Below are 16,121 nucleotides of genomic sequence, written 5' to 3' on the forward strand. Positions count from 1 at the left end.
TTATTCAAGTAGCTTTCATTTTGAAGAACAGCTTGTTTTTGACGGAAGGTTCTGCACGTTTCCCTAACTTTGGTAAAAAAAACCTCCATTTTAATTACTTAATTTCTCATTGTAATTTTTTCACGTTTCGCACTTCAAGGATCTGTATGATCAAATAAGTGTCTTTTGTTCTCTCCAATTTTAGTGCACTAGCACAAGTTAAAGTGACTATCAGGGCCTGATCCAATCTCAGTCTAGATACTTTTGTTTAAACATTCCTTCGCAGCAGGAGTTGAAACTGTTTTCTCTAAATTTTTTAAGCAATCTGAATACAATCCTTTGTCATATCAACTGGTAAAACCTTTCTGCTTTGAACTGTAAATTTCAGAATCAATTTTCTTGTAAATAGTCCTTTGATCTGAGAATCTGCTTTCCCCCATTTTTTACATCTTTAACACACTAAAAATGATGTAGCTCACCAATCAAAAATGGAAGCATGAAACAGTACACGTTTGATTGTTCTTTTCTAAAAAGCCACAGATAACATTTTTCTAGAGGAAAAAATATCCCAAGAAATTAAAAAGCCAAGGAAGCCAAACTAGAATGGTGACAATTGATGAATTATTATTTAAGGAGCATTTTCATAACCGGATAGAACAGCAAGGAACAGTTTTAAATGTCTCCAGATACAATTGCACACCTTTGCCTCTAGATATCTGTTCAATAGAGAAAGATCACAATTTAGAAGATTTCCAAATCAATTATAAAATCCAGTATGATAGCACATTCAAATCTCACCTAATGAAAGCTGACAGAGGGTCTGAATGTTCCTTTGGACACAAGGAATAAAAAGAATAATATATCAGGAATTCCAGACACCCACAAATAAGGAGGTCAAGTCAACAGAAGCATATGGTGCTCTGTCTGTGCACTGGCTTCAGACAATAAGGATAATTAAACACATGATTTGTTCAAGAAGAGTTATTGGTAGCACTTGAGCTGAAGGTCTTTTAAAGCAGAGAACTGCAAGCTACAGTGATGGGGAAAGAGCAAGCAAGCAAACAACAAAACAAACCAAAACAACACAAACCACCCCGTCCCCAAAAAAACCCAAACAAACCACAACAAAACAAACCCAAAAAAACAAAAAAAAAAAAAACCCCAAAAAAGAAATTGCACATTTGCAAATTATTTGTCCTGATCTGACTGTTAACTTTACTAGGAGTCACACTTTATGACTAGTAAACAACACTGCCCAACACTCTGTGGGTGAATATAAACCTCAGGGCTTTTTAGGTTCCAGCTACTTGGTTCTTATTTTGTTCTAAGTGCTAAGAAGCAGAGTCACCCCTACTGGCATTTCTTCTTTAAGGGGAAAGTGATATAAAAATATCACTGATATCATGTGCTAATCTGTCCCATAATAAGCAATCAGTATTTAACACATCCCTATCCCTGAACAGAAACACTAAGGAACAGATAAAAGCTTCATAGATTCTATTCCCAAGAAGCAAAGCAGAATAACAAAAATTATTTCAACTTCTTTTGTAGACATTCAGAAAGTGTTCAGTTTAAGCAATTGATGAAAGTAAAGTTCAGCTGAGTATACAAAGCATGGAATTCATGTAATCTGGACAGTCACTCTTCACAGTGAAAAAAAATTACCTTCAAGTAACTGCCATTAAAACATCCCACTTTGACATTTCTGACATGTCTTGCACAAGATTTAAAGTGTACAACAGTGTAAAAGAAACTAGGAAACCTTCAACAACATCACAGCATTACCTCAAAAACACAATTTACAGTAACAGCTTTTACAAAGATCATCATGTCACAATTATTTTTTCAAACTAACTGACAAATAAAAAGCAAGACTGTAACTGTGCTGCTCAAGCAAGCACAAAGCTCCAGTTTAAGTAAAATTCCAACCATAACACTGAAACACAAGATGCAGGACAGGTTAATAGCTAGCCTGCATTCTTGGCAACACTGAAGGACTGAAGCATATTTAGGTGAAAGAAAGCATTTCTATTGCCTTTCTAACATACTAAAATAAAACAATCTGTTCTACATCTCTGCAGAAGCATGTGTATTAAGCATACGTCACATTCATTTATCATGTTTGCTTCCATCATTCAGTTTAGATATATGTATAAACATACCTTTTATTGGTACCAATGAACCTTCTTGATACCAATGTACCTTCTAAAAACCATCAGCTAATTACACTCATTCCTAACAGAATATATCAAAGAAGCCACAACCATTGATCTGATCTGAGCTGTGTGTGGCTTTATAATCAAGCATCTCTGTGTGGTATCATAATTTCAACATTAAAAATAATCTTGATACAACGCATTTCATTCACATCTGTTAAAAGAGCATAAGAAACAACCCCTTCACCTGAAATACTTACAGATTTGCTGACCATGTAAACAAATGTAATCACCCTGTAGGTAATCTGACCTCTTAGAGTCAGTTTGACTACAAGTCATCTGTGACATCTCATGTTTCTCCTCAGATCCCAATCAGGCAATAATACTTTCAGCTACCTTTTACAAACAAGCACATATACCTATATTAAGATATCATGCTATCTAGTGGTCTCAAATTCCTGAGGAGTTCTTTTGTGATTTTTTTTTTATTTTAAGGAAAAATATTTCTCTGCATACCCCTTTTTATAACCTACTGAACTTCTGAATTCCATTTACTAACATAGCATTCTCTGCTGTAACAGAATTCATGGAAGTAGGGGATTTGATTCTCCTTGTCACTGACTTGGTAAGTTAAAACTGGAAAAGGGATTTGAAAGAGAAAACAAGTTTCCATAAAATTACCAATTTGGTAATCATTCAAGCTTCCTCTAATCCTCTAATGCTCACCTCTTGCAAACAGCCAGACTTCTGCAAAACATATAACACTGCACAACATCCCTGTCTCCAAACTGCAGGGATGTGGATTTGACAGATGAATCACTCAGTGATAAGGAACTAGCTGTATAGCTGCAGTCAGAGCTGTAGTCAATGTCTCAATGTCTGAGTGGAAACCAGTGATGTGTGGTCCCTTCAGGGGTCAGTCTGGGGACTGGCACTTTCTAACATCTGTTGGTGACATGGGCAGTGGGACCGACTGTACCCTCAGCAAGTCTGCCAACACCACAAGCTGTGTGGTGTCTGATGCCCTGGAGGGAAGGGATCCATCCAAAGGGACTTGGACAGCCTTGAGACATGGAATCAAGTGAACTTCATGAAGTACAAGGCCATGTGCAAGGTCCTGCTCCTGGGTAACTTGGCAATCCCAAGTTCAAGCACAGCCTGGGTGGAGAATGGATTGAGAGCAGCTCTAAGAAGAAGCACTTGGGACTTTTGGTTGACAAGAAGCTCAACAAGACTCATCAATGAGCACATGTAGACCCCAAAGCCAACTGTGTCCTGGGCTGCATCAAAAGCAGTGTGGCCAGCAGGGTGAGGGAGGTGAGCCTGCCCCTCTTCTCTGCTCTCATGAGACCTCACCAGCAGTGCTGCATCCAGCTCTGGGGTCCCCAGCACAGGAAAGACACAGACATGTTGGAGTGAGTCCAGAGAAGGGTCATAAAGATGATCAGAGGAGCACCTCTCCTATGAAGACAACGCTGAGAGAGTTGGGGGTTGGAAGCCTGGAAGGGAAACCTTACAGCACTTCCAGTACCTAAAGGGAGCCAACAATGAACTAGGGAGGGACCATTTACAATGGCTTGGAGTGACAGGAAAGGGGAAACGGCCTCACACTGAAAAAAGGTGCATTTAGATGAGATGCAAGGTAGAAATGCTTTACTATGAGGGTGTGAAACACTGGAACAAGTTGTGTAGAGAAGTTATGGATGCCCCTCAGTTGCCTCATAAACAGGAAAACAATGATCTTGAAACAGTAACAAAGATGTTTGCACGAGGTTAGAGAAGGCACTACTGACCTTCTAATTAGACATGACTAAGGCCATTAGAAAGTGTATAAGAAGGTGAAATTTTAAATGTTTTTGGTGACAAGTAGAGTCTCCAAAATACTCAGTGCAGAAGATTAGTATTTTGGTTTAAATTTTCCAAATCGCTGTGCTAATTACATATTTTAAATTATTTTTCCACTATAGTACTCTTCATCAGTATTACTGAACATTGTGATGCTACAACAACAGTGAAATATGGTACCATCTGTATTGCAAATGGGTTAACACTTCTGAATAGAATTATAATTTTCATATTGATCCTTTCTACAACAAGGAAACAAGGAGTTTGTAGAAGAACTAACACAGTGTTGTAATTACTCCCACAGAAGAAGAGCTCTAAGAAGCATTGTCTTAATAAAGATTAACTGAAAAAAAAGTTTTTATTTTCCTTATAGGAAGGACTTTGTGTTTTCTTAAAGATTTGTTCCCAAAAAATTTTGCATTGCCAAAATTGGATGGAAAATTCAGTTTTTAATTTTGAAAAACACAAATCAATTAAAGCCATAGAAGTTTTTACTAAGCGTCCTGTTACTTTCATACCATTACTGCAGTATATAAACCACTTTCCTATAAAACTTTTTTTTTTGAGAATGAAGGGTAGAGTCAGCTGCATCAGCCACATGCTCTGCAGTTCCACCGAAACAACACAAATGGCAATACTCCCCTTTGGTGTAACAACCTAACCTAACAACAAACTCCTACACCTAAATTCCATTTGAAAAATGCATCCATAATGTCTCAATAAACAACAAAGCCAAGTAGCCTTTTCTTCTATGGCAGATTTAACAATAACAACAGCATGGACAAAAAGTTAGGACGTACCACAACACCAGGTATAGACAAAAGCAAAAAGCTGAAGCACAGATTCTTCCCATGCTTGGAGAGATATTCACCACTAATTTAAAAAATTACCAAGTACAAAAATACAACTGTGAACACAATCACAAGTGTCTGTCTTACACTTTGAAGCATTAAACCAGCAGTATCATGAAAAATACAAAACTAAGGCACACAATTTACATGTAAATGCCTGCTTGAGTTCTAAATAAGCCATCTCTCTCACCTGGCACTCTGGTAAGTTTGTGTGCCTAGAGAGTACCAAGACTGTGAGGTGGGGAGGGTACACCCAAATCCAAACACAGGCACTCCATCCACACAAGCTTCACAGAGTTCATTTACCACAGCAGTTTCCACCCCTCCTCACTTACAGGAGGTTCTGTCAGAGCAGCCCATGCTCTTTCCCAGACTCTGTTCCACACCCCAAGACCCTCTGTTCCTCTGGCCCAGCCCTCCAAACCAGCATTGAGCCCAATCACACACAGGCCCTAATGCTGTTCCCCATACATCACAGACCTTCTACCCCTGGACCGCATCTGCCTTTAACCCCCAGCAGCAGCAGTGCTGCAGCAGCTCTGCACCCACACAGCCAACAGAACATGAGCAGTGGCAGCAGAGTATTCCTCCAAACTCAGAGGAATACAATATTAATTTGTATTCCACAGTAAATTTGAACCAAGTCAGACTATATCAGTATTATAAAGGAGTGACAGAGGGAAAAAGAGGATATAGCAGCATGTTTTAAATGCATTTTTTTAAAAGCCATCCCACATTCAATATCCAAGACATTTGGTTATCTTACAACTGCACATAAAACAACTTAAAGCCCTTACTACAGTGTATACAAACATTCTGTCAATGTCCTAACATCAATTTTCATCCTGCGTAAGAATAAATTCTCAGCTTCACCCAATTCAAACCTTTGATCACTTAAACGTAGCTAAAATACCACAAAACCCAATTCAACCAATTGCTGGATCCCCAAAACACAACAACAAGAGAAGTCTTCTATTCAGTTACAGCTCATTCCAAGTTAAACATTTTCCTCAAAATGAGTTAAATACAGTTAGGTCTAAAGCAACATGCTACAAATACAGAGTAAAGCACTAGTCCCTTTTTCAGGGTCTTGGTGTAATATAAAATTGCATTATATACAACTGCCTTCTCAGTAAAGCAATGTGGAGGAGAACAAGAGAAAATGAGCCCTGACCTGAGGGAGTCAACCCTACTTATGAGAAAGCAGTTATTCTACCAGCACGTACGTACACACGTGAATTCCAGAAAGGTCTCCCCTATCTCTTGCAGAGCCTCTCTCATCAACAGAGAGCGCACACAACCTTTGTGCAAAGCAAAAATGTTTATCCCTGATGCTTCCATGCAAACAAACTACAACACATGCACCTCCACACATACTCCAGAACGTGACTCACAGCACATACACCAACCAACTGTGCAGTGACTGAGTGGCCGACCCCTCTCAGACATCCCAAACGCACAGGGACTCAAGCACTATTGTGTAATTGTTCAGCAACTACTTACCACAAATATGTGCTTACATAAAACTTCCCAAAGGTGTCACTTACTGTGCATACTTAATCTGTGTGTACACAATTGGAATTTCTGGTCATGCAGTAACCTCATCAGCAACAGGATGCCTGTGCAGCAGCACCCACCCATCCAGGCTGCAGGCTCTGCATCTGGAGGGATTTCTGCCCAGGCAACATTTCTGTGAAGAAATTGAAGCCTTGTCCACAAAAACCCATGTCTATGTCTCAAACCTTGTCCAAGAATTATCACATTAATATGCTCACATATTTAACACTCATTAACTCTTGAACATTCAGAGCCCAAGATTTTTGAGGGTTAGGATGCTGAATAGTCTCAGTATAATTAACTTAAGAGTCCAGTGTGGCAAGGAAACAAAGCACACAGCAATGCAAAATACAGTAGAACACAGAAAAAGCAACTATTTCTGACAACTTGAAAGCTTCCAAACACTTTAACGTGATTTGTTTCTACTACAGAACTGTCAGTAACTCGGTGAGCTTCTGTACATGTAAATCAAGATGCTCTTACTTTAAACCACTCCTTTCCCTCCTCTCAGCAACAAACATATACATACAAGGCAGGAACTACAGCAAGAAAACCCAGCTTCCTAAACTAAAAAGAGATTAGTAATGATTGATCTATAGCCAAATGTTTAACATACATGAGAAGAAAATTCATCTGGCAAAAATAACTGGTCAGAGGAGTGCTACAACCTCAAAATTAACAGCATTGTTTTAAGAGCTGAAACTTTTAGAAATTCTTAGTAGCCTGGGCACAAAACTCAAGTCATTGCGGAAGTCTGGTTATTGTTTCCACACACGCTAGCAGGTTGAGGTTGCTGACACTCCTTGTTTCTTTGTGCCTTGACAACTGTGTTGAACAAACTGTTTCTGAGAACATATTCTTTCTAACTTGTCCTCCTTGCAAGCAACTCAGGATCAAAGCTTCATCGTGCTCACACACTGCTGCAAATTAACAACCACCTTGTAAGTCAAATGTAATCCCATCACATCTGGTTTATTCAAATCTCTCTCTAACAGTACCTCTACAGTTTGTCTCCAGGGGCTGTGCAACCAAGTATGAGGGCTGTTTATTGGCATAAGTACTTCACTAGTAATTTGTAATGGAAAAAAGATTTAGTTCAGCCTATCTCTGAACTGTCTGAGGAAACTTACATGTCCATGGCATTGGTGTGTAAGACCACAACATATCTGCAGGCTACTATAGCAATATTTATACTTGATAGGCATTGTTAAATTCTTTTTGAGCATTATGTAGTAAAATTGTATACTGTCACAAGCAAAAAAAGGGGGGTTCTGTTGTTCACAGTTAGATAGATGGGTGGCACATCTGTGGGAAGCATCCACAGGAACAGGCAGAAAACTGCATGAAAGCTGAGGAGACAACCAGAAAAACAGCTGGAAGCACAGCTCTAAAATATTGCAGAGTAATTGCTTTTCAGGCAGAGGCTAGCTGGAATAAAGCCTTGCACTGTGAGCAAGGAAACTGCTTTCTATTCACTTTCTGCCATGCTCAGGAAAGCAAAACATAGTGCATTATAAACTAAATTATAGACTTACCAGCATCTCATCTTAAAAAGAAACAACTTTCAGGATTCTAGTCCTAAAGATTGTATCAATAATGAAAAAAGCTTTTCTGTTATCCTGGCAGCAAATAAAGTCATAATTACACAGCAGGAAAAAGGTTACTGAGTAAGATACTATGCCGTACTGTGAGAGTGAGGAAAATAAAAGACAAAAATATCACACTTGAAAATAGAAGTCTTTTCTTGATGTTTTTCTAATACGGTATGTTCATGGCTCCTAGCTATAGAAGTGGCTGTTTATTGCCAATAACAGTGAGAGCCTAAAAATAAACAGATAAGAGAATCTGCTAAAATACAAGCAAATATTTTATGTATTTTAAGGGATCAAATTATATTATAACAAAGGGCAACTCTCAAATATCTTGCACAAACATCAATATTATTTAGTAATGAAACACACTGTCATGTTGCTCTTGGCATAAGGAGAGATAAACCTGGCAAATGCCAAGAATAACTAATATAATTTAGGTTAGAAGGGACTTCTGGGGGTCACCTCGTCCAATCCCTCGCTCAACACTAATTTCACCACAATTGCTACTTCAAAGCTGGAGCATTCTTCCCAGCTGTAGGTCTTCCCTGGCTAAGAGTTCTTTTGGAAGTGTCCTATCGACTTTAAAAATCAGTATAACTCACTCTTTTTGGGCTAGCCCGAATCTCTGTTGGTACCAATTATGGCATCATTTACTTGTCACTGCTGGTTTAACTCTTCTTGAAACTGCCTACATAGAAATTCTTCACCACCAACCCCTCCCCAACAATCCACATGAGTATGTAACTATACTCGCCATTACAAAAAATGTCCACTACTGACCCTTCCTCTCCCATTTAATTTCAGTCCCTTGGATCCTCTTATTTACTATGGTCACAAACAATAGATTATGTCTTTTTTTTTTTTTTTCTTTTTTTTTTACAAGAAAATCTTGGCAAGAAATTTTAAAGTATTCAAAAATTATCTTCCTGTCTCTCTCCTCACACCTCTCCTTTAAGGTAAGGAATTCTTATGAATGACCCTTCCCTTACAGGGTAGACTTTGTGGATCTTTGATCACTTGTTGCTTCTTTGAACCCCACCTAATGAACCTACTTTCCTTCCAGTGCACCATCCTGAAGAAGATAGTGTACAAATTAGAGCAAAAAGAAGACTTCCTGTGTCTTGCTGGAGCAGTACACGTATTTCCTTAAACCTCTTTGTTGCTCAGGTTATATTGTTTTCTGCAATAATGGGATGAATCACATGTAGCATGACTGTCATTCCTACTTACAATGCCAACATCAAATTTCTTCCCAATTCTTCATGTACACATTTGATTTTCTTTTTCTTTACTGTACCCTATGTTTTGACTGGGGCACTTTCACCTACCTCCAACCCCACCATTCACCCCGCTTCCTGACTCGGTCTCCAATCTGCCTAATCAATTTTAAACTTCAACCTCTTTCTCTACCTTTGTTGCTCCTCCCATCATGGTGCTGTTTGAAATCCAGTAAGAACACTGTGTCTCTGATCATCTAGATTCACTAAGGAAAATATCAACTACCATCAAAAACAGACAGATCGTTGCAAAGTCCTTCTTACTCACTTGAAAATGTTACAGTAAGGTATGAGCAGCTGTGTCAGATGCAACTGTCTTTCCTGGCTTGGCTAATTACGCCCATGACACTCTCAATAGTCTCTGGATGTGAGCAGCAACCAGCATTTTGGAGGAGTTGTTACCAAAACTTGGTAAAAATAAAACTCCTTAACACTAATGTAGCATTAAGAAGCAGGCATTCTTTATCTGGCTGGATGCAAGAGGGGATCTCTCAGGGAAGCATAGAAGACTCAGGCTGAAGAAGAATTACAAGAATCTACACCAAGCAGAAGCATGGCCTTTCCCCAACTCTAACACTAGGCTGTGATCAAGAGCAGTACCTCAAGATGTTGGCTAAGCCAGATTCCATTAAATAGTCTGGTTTTATAATATAACCAAGTTTTATAATCCCATCAACAGATGAGCTAACCTAGCTAGTAGGTTACAAAAAAATGCAAGAGTCATGGAAGTGCTGCAAACCCCCTTTGGCAGCAATCCTTTCCACCACAGTTCTCCAAAAATCACTGGTGCCAGAGGAGTTCTCCTGCAGCAGTCATAAGACAGACACAAAGATGCTGCAGACCTAAACACTGTCCCACCTGAACAGCTATTCTGTACTATTCACAGACAGGGTGTTCACTACCTGCACAGGACTCTCAGTAACCAAACCAAACCTACCTTCCTGATTAGCTTTCATGAAAGCTAATCTTCAACTACTTTTAGTATCAGTAAGCTATAGGCCAATTTCTTGTTGAAAACAATCTTAAAGTGTATTTTATACAAAGAACAGAACAACATTCATGTGCTGGCGTTAAAAAGAAAAAGGAAACTCTTATTTCCTTTCATTTCAGTTCCTAGAAGATCTGCAACAGAATTTCCAAAGGAAACCAACATTTCCCTTCCATTTAACAGAAATGAAAGAGCCCCCTCTTCTCCAAACTGGCATAAATTGTTATAAGCACTTTCCCAGCCCTTCCCTTCCCCAGCCTTCACTCCTCCCAGTTTGTAGTCCATTTAACTTTTTTGGTTGATTGGTTGGTCTTAACTCACACATTAGTGGGAAATGAGTGTCTAACTCTAAAAATCAGAACACACAGTCAGAAGGCTGTAGCAGCATTTACCTGCATAACAGCTTCTCTTAGGATCCATGTAGAAACTATAGTTGCAAACCTATAGGGTTATAGGTGCAAAATACATGTGTCTCTCAGATTTCTCACCTCTTCTTAATGAGAATATTGCATAACCACTGCCAAGGGGGAAGATAGATAGATAGATAGATAGATAGATAGATAGATAGATAGATAGATAGATAGATAGATAGATAGATAGAACGAACAGATTCTGTCCGCCTCGCCTTATTTCCTCTATGGCTCTTCCTGCAGGACTCTTCTTCCTCTGGGGATAAATATTCCTGCTTCCTACTCCAAAATTAGCCACCACTGGCTGAGGCTTTTTGTTTTAGTCTCAGTTAGGTTTTGTTATCCTTGCTAAGTTTAGATGTTTTTGAACACTTACGATTATTGTGGCTGAGAACCAGCATGGCAATTCTAATCTTGTGAAAACGGAGGAGAGAGAAGATGACATTTTTATTATAAGGCCCAGGACATTTTGTTTCCAAACAAGAGAAAATTTCATGCTTAAAAGAAAATACATTCAACCTCCATTACTTAAGCATGAGTGAATATGTAGTGAACCAGGATGCTAGATAAACATCTCAAAAGTTCTCCTGGAGGTCTTCACATGGAAATTTGTATTGGTGTACCAAAATAAGCCATCCCCATGTAGTGAGGAAATCCTGCAGTTACGACAACACTATTGGATGAATTGAAAACCAGAAATTTTTCAACTAATTCTTCATCATTAAGGAAGAATGATGAAATACAGTAATGGTTTCAGAGTGCTGTGACAACTACATTGTTTAGCCAGTTCTGAAGGGCTAAATTGCATCAGATTTTCACAATACATATTGCAATACCTGTTCTCAACACTTCAAGTAGCTAAACATCTCCTAGAAGTGATGCAAGACACTGCCAACAACTGTCTTTGACCAAGAATAAAAGTCACATACTTTAAATGAAAAAAATACTTGAATTCCATCCTACCATGCCTGCACTAATTCAGTAAAGTTATTTACCTTCTTTATTTCCACAGCCAACAGGAAGTTTGTTGATCCAAGAAGGGGAGGTTCTGTAGCATTATGGAGCATAGGGCTCTTCCTGGAACATTATGTACTCAGACCAACAGTCACATTAAAGAACAAAGCATCAAGACTACATACTTTACATAGCATACAACTGCTTTGATGTGAATTTTGTGACTGGTCTAATAGGTATGCAGTACTGTTTTGTACTGGTTAAGAGCAGTGCATTCAGGGTAAAAAACCACCACATTTCTAGAGCTCACAAATGCAGTGGTGAAGTCCAGTGACCCTGGGCAGGTCAGGAGCACCAGAAAACAAGATTCAGTCAGAAGAGATGGTATTAAGCATAAAGTTATTCCTTGCATAAGAACTCAGTTCTAGGAGGAACTCAAGGGCATCTTACACTGAACTCACTGTGAATGTGAACTGACTGCAGATCCTTTAGAAGTGCTTCTTCTGCACACGACAGTAATCAGCATTTTTTTAAGATTCCATATCCAACATGTACTTTGTTCATGCTAACCATACCACATTTTAAACCTTAGAAAGTGGTCTTTCAACTGATTTGCAAGAATCCCCCAGGAGATGTCTTTCTCAGGTGCATTCAGGGCTTGTACTGCTTCCTTACAACACCAGTGCTTCCACACATTGTGTGAAGTCCAGAAAGAAACAAAGATCTTGGACTAATTTTGAAGGCTCTCTACAATGACCAGAGATATTTCAATAACCTTCCTCAAACACCATTATTTTAAAAGAAAAGTCATATAATTGGCCATTTCATGCAAATAGCAATATATGCTCTCTGAAATGTTATTCACATAATCAAACCTCTGGGTAAGTAAGACACAGTCATGCTCTTTCCAGCAATGGCACTCCAAACAGAATACTCCCTTCAGATCCTGACAACTTCTCAGTGTATCTTGAAGTTTGTAAAGCATTGTTCAGCTGAGACAAACTTTTCTGCTTTAAAGTAGTACCAACATCTGTATCACTTAGAAGTGTCTAAATCCTATCCTGCATAGACTAAGACTACAGATATTTACTAGAGGAAGGTATGATCTACAAAAATATCATATCATGCCAGTCTAATTGGTATTCTACAAATGATGCTGCATTTTAAGTGACAATTATCCAAGATCTTAGTTTCTAAATTAAAATTAATCACTTGAAAACTGATTAGGGTAGTTAAAAAAAAGCATTATGCTTCTGCTTTAAAAAGCAGAATTTGTTTTAGTTATCATTGAGCAATTTGAAGGAGGTTGCTTTTTCTTTAAGAAAGTGCAAAACAGCATTTTCTTTCTAACCGTAGATTTAATTTACTGTCCAAAGTTTGACAAATACCTGCAGGAATCTAAATGTAATGAAAAACAAAATATGATGATCAAAGAATGCGACACCCCACAGCCTTTCAATGAATAGGAACAGCAAGCTATGTTTGCTTCTACTTTGAGTGGCTAAGTTTGCTTTGCCACTCAAAAATTTGTAATGAAAATGTTGTCAATGAACTAAAAATACTATCCCACAAAGCTACAAAATTACATTGAACTGGAAAAAAAAACTTCAGCAAATATTTATCATCAGTTTCTGAAATCTTTCCATTGTGCATTGATTGAAAATGTGGTACTGAATTAACAAATCTGTTTTGATTTTGAACAACCTGTGAAAAAAATTAAAAACCAACATTCTAGGTATAAACTCCTCTTAAACAATATTATTTAGACTTCAGTTTCATAACTGTGTTTTGATTAACACATTACTGATGTCTAGTTACACTGAGTTTTATTTCACAAATTATCATAATAATGCTCAACAGCAAGATCTTGAAGCAGATAAATGCAGAATTTTTATACCAGCATTAAGAAAGTATTGATTCTAAGCATTCAGATGGAAAAAAAAACTATAAAAAGCCAGAGCAGTCTAACAAAAGCTTAAATTGTTGCAATTGCCATACATCATATACTCTCAAAATAGAAGGGTTTTATTAATTTAGCAGAAAGACTTTTCTTTGTGTCACACTTTGACAAAAGAGAACAAGACTTGTAAGTCATATATCAGATAAGAAAGAAAAAAAAACTAGAAAGAATTTCACAGATGCATATCTTTGCTGAAGTGAAAGCAAAATTCTTACAAGGTTCTTAAGCAAGAAATTAGTAAAAATATAACTACTGAATTTGTTATTAGTCAAAATGAAGAAAGTACTACTTCCAGTGCTATTCAGACACCCTTTTCTTGTCTTGGCCACATCTATGCTTTTGTTGTCTAATTAAAAAAAATCTATATATTACCATAACCTTGAGAGCCTGATATTTTTCCTGCTGCTTGCATTCAGAAGGGTAGCCTACCAACCAACTGCTACAGCAAAGATCACACCACAAAGCATCTGCTTCTTGCACAAGTGCCCAATGGAAAAAAAAAACCCCAGCATGCCACAGAATTCATCTGCTCCTTTTACACTTAAATAAGAGTAACAAGTTGGCCATGCCACAACAGACAGTATTCCTGGAAAACCTCAGCTTCCTCTAATTGGACATGAGGGACAACTAAAAATAATATTTTCTGCAGAACAATCAGAACAAACAATCACTGAAGACAAAATCGGTTTTAAAATTACTTGATCTTTGAAGGACATAGTCCACTATTTTTCAAGAGATCAGATGTTTATAAAATTAAAAAAAAATCCTTTCTTCTTCTAGAAAACATTGCTAAACAATGTTTATTTGCTTTACTGAAGGACAAAACCAAATCATCTTACTTTCATAAACAATCCCAACCCTCATAAAAACTGAATTTTTCAGGGTTCACAGGGAGTTCAGTAAGATCAAAGATACATGAACAGGTAGAAGTCTACTATCTACTACACAAAACAGTAACTTAAGTATTTTACAAAACTGCTCATGTTATTTTAATAGATGCATTTCCTATTACCTAGCTGATTTGATCATTTTATTTCACTTCTTACATGGTACTTTAACAAAGTAGTTTAAATTTTTTTCAAAAATAGCAAGAAAAGTCTTTCAACAGTGTTGATTGGCAGTTTGCCATTACCATCAGTAAATCACCAGGGAAGACAGAAAACAGCACCAAAAATAACATTCTCTGGTTGGGTCCATTGGCCATATGTTACATATGAAAAAAAACAAATAAACCACCAACCAAATCAACCATATGTTTCTCCAACAACCATAAACCAGGAAACAAAAAAATAATAAAATCGAACGACAACTCCTCAGCCTCGACCAACCCATTTCTCCAAGAGAAGCATTTGCTTTTGTTCAGGTATCTTTTTTTTTTCCTTTTTAAATGAGGACCACTCAAAGCTGATTTTTCCTGAACTTATCAGGAAGTGTTTATTTCTCACCAAGGCAGCACCTTCTGTAGCAGAGCTAGTCAACAAGCAATTTACAGATTGCTAACACACAGCAGCAGCACACAGAAATGCAGCCACACAAAGGTGATTAGGTTTTGGAGCTTTTTCCTTACCTTTCCCATTTTGCCATGCAGTATACCAGGACAAACTGAGGAAAGTAGTGATGAAAACTAACACGGTGGCCACAGTTCCATTTCGGAGCCTCATCTCATTTCAGCATCACACTTGCTTATGTTCTGTTAGTGATGAGGACCTGTCTGCTGGGCTTGCTGCAATGAATTCAGCTGAAGTACTCCAGCAGAGCTGGACAACAGTGACAAAATGTAGCCCTCACGTATCAGACGTATCATAAATCAATCCATTCCAAACTGTTGTATGCTTTCTTATAGTTCTCATCAATCCAACTTCTCTTTATTCTTCTAGTCCTGTTTAAAGGAAACAAAATTTTAACAGATTATGCCAAAAATATTTAAAAGAGTCCCCCAAGAATCAAAATACACTGCACCTTCATTGCTGTGCCTTACATGCACCTCTCTCTCACTGCCTCAGAGAACAGAATTTGTTAGATTATTGCATGCCTTTTCTAAGACTGTTTGCATCTAGGCGAGCTGTATTCCACAGGAATTTGGTCACTGAAGGACAAACACACACATCACCAACACTACAATTTTATTCTCAACTCAAGGCAAGGTCATGTGTCACCTGGCAGGTGTCATACTGATACAAAAGCTGCTTTCAGGATGCAGTAACTCAAGGCCCCACTCCCAAGACCTTCAACAAAACCCCTCTGAAATCAGTGAGGTCTCATGTAAGTGCAGGAGCAGAACCACCTCCAGCAAATTGAGAGACCAGAGCTTTGAACACCATATACAAACCTACATTGCTCATCTTTACTCAGTGCAAGAGGATTGGGTCCATCCACAACCATTTTTTTCCTATCTCAGCTGCAGCTAAAGCACAGACTACGGTCCCACATGCAGAGACTGCTCAATCCATACCAACTGGCATCAACCCAGAAGCCCACAGAAAGCCACGGTATGAGCGTACCACTCCTCTATCTCTACTACACAGGCAGGCATAAAGATACAACCTAAGTTA

At 38.2% G+C, this 16,121-nt stretch overlaps 1 protein-coding gene across 2 annotated transcripts in view; it reads right to left on the reverse strand.

The window, feature by feature from the left end:
- Window positions 1-16,121, reverse strand: part of MGAT4A (alpha-1,3-mannosyl-glycoprotein 4-beta-N-acetylglucosaminyltransferase A) — a 72,818-nt gene that overhangs the window by 53,349 nt on the left and 3,348 nt on the right. For both annotated transcript variants that reach the window (XM_063392557.1, XM_063392558.1), the window contains exon 2: window positions 15,137-15,448. In XM_063392557.1, coding sequence (XP_063248627.1) covers window positions 15,137-15,230 — 94 coding nt within the window. In that variant the 5' untranslated portion in view covers window positions 15,231-15,448. The remainder of the gene's footprint in view (window positions 1-15,136; window positions 15,449-16,121) is intronic.

This window comes from Prinia subflava, chromosome 3 (assembly GCF_021018805.1).
Source record: "Prinia subflava isolate CZ2003 ecotype Zambia chromosome 3, Cam_Psub_1.2, whole genome shotgun sequence".
NCBI classification, from domain to species: Eukaryota; Metazoa; Chordata; class Aves; order Passeriformes; family Cisticolidae; genus Prinia; species Prinia subflava.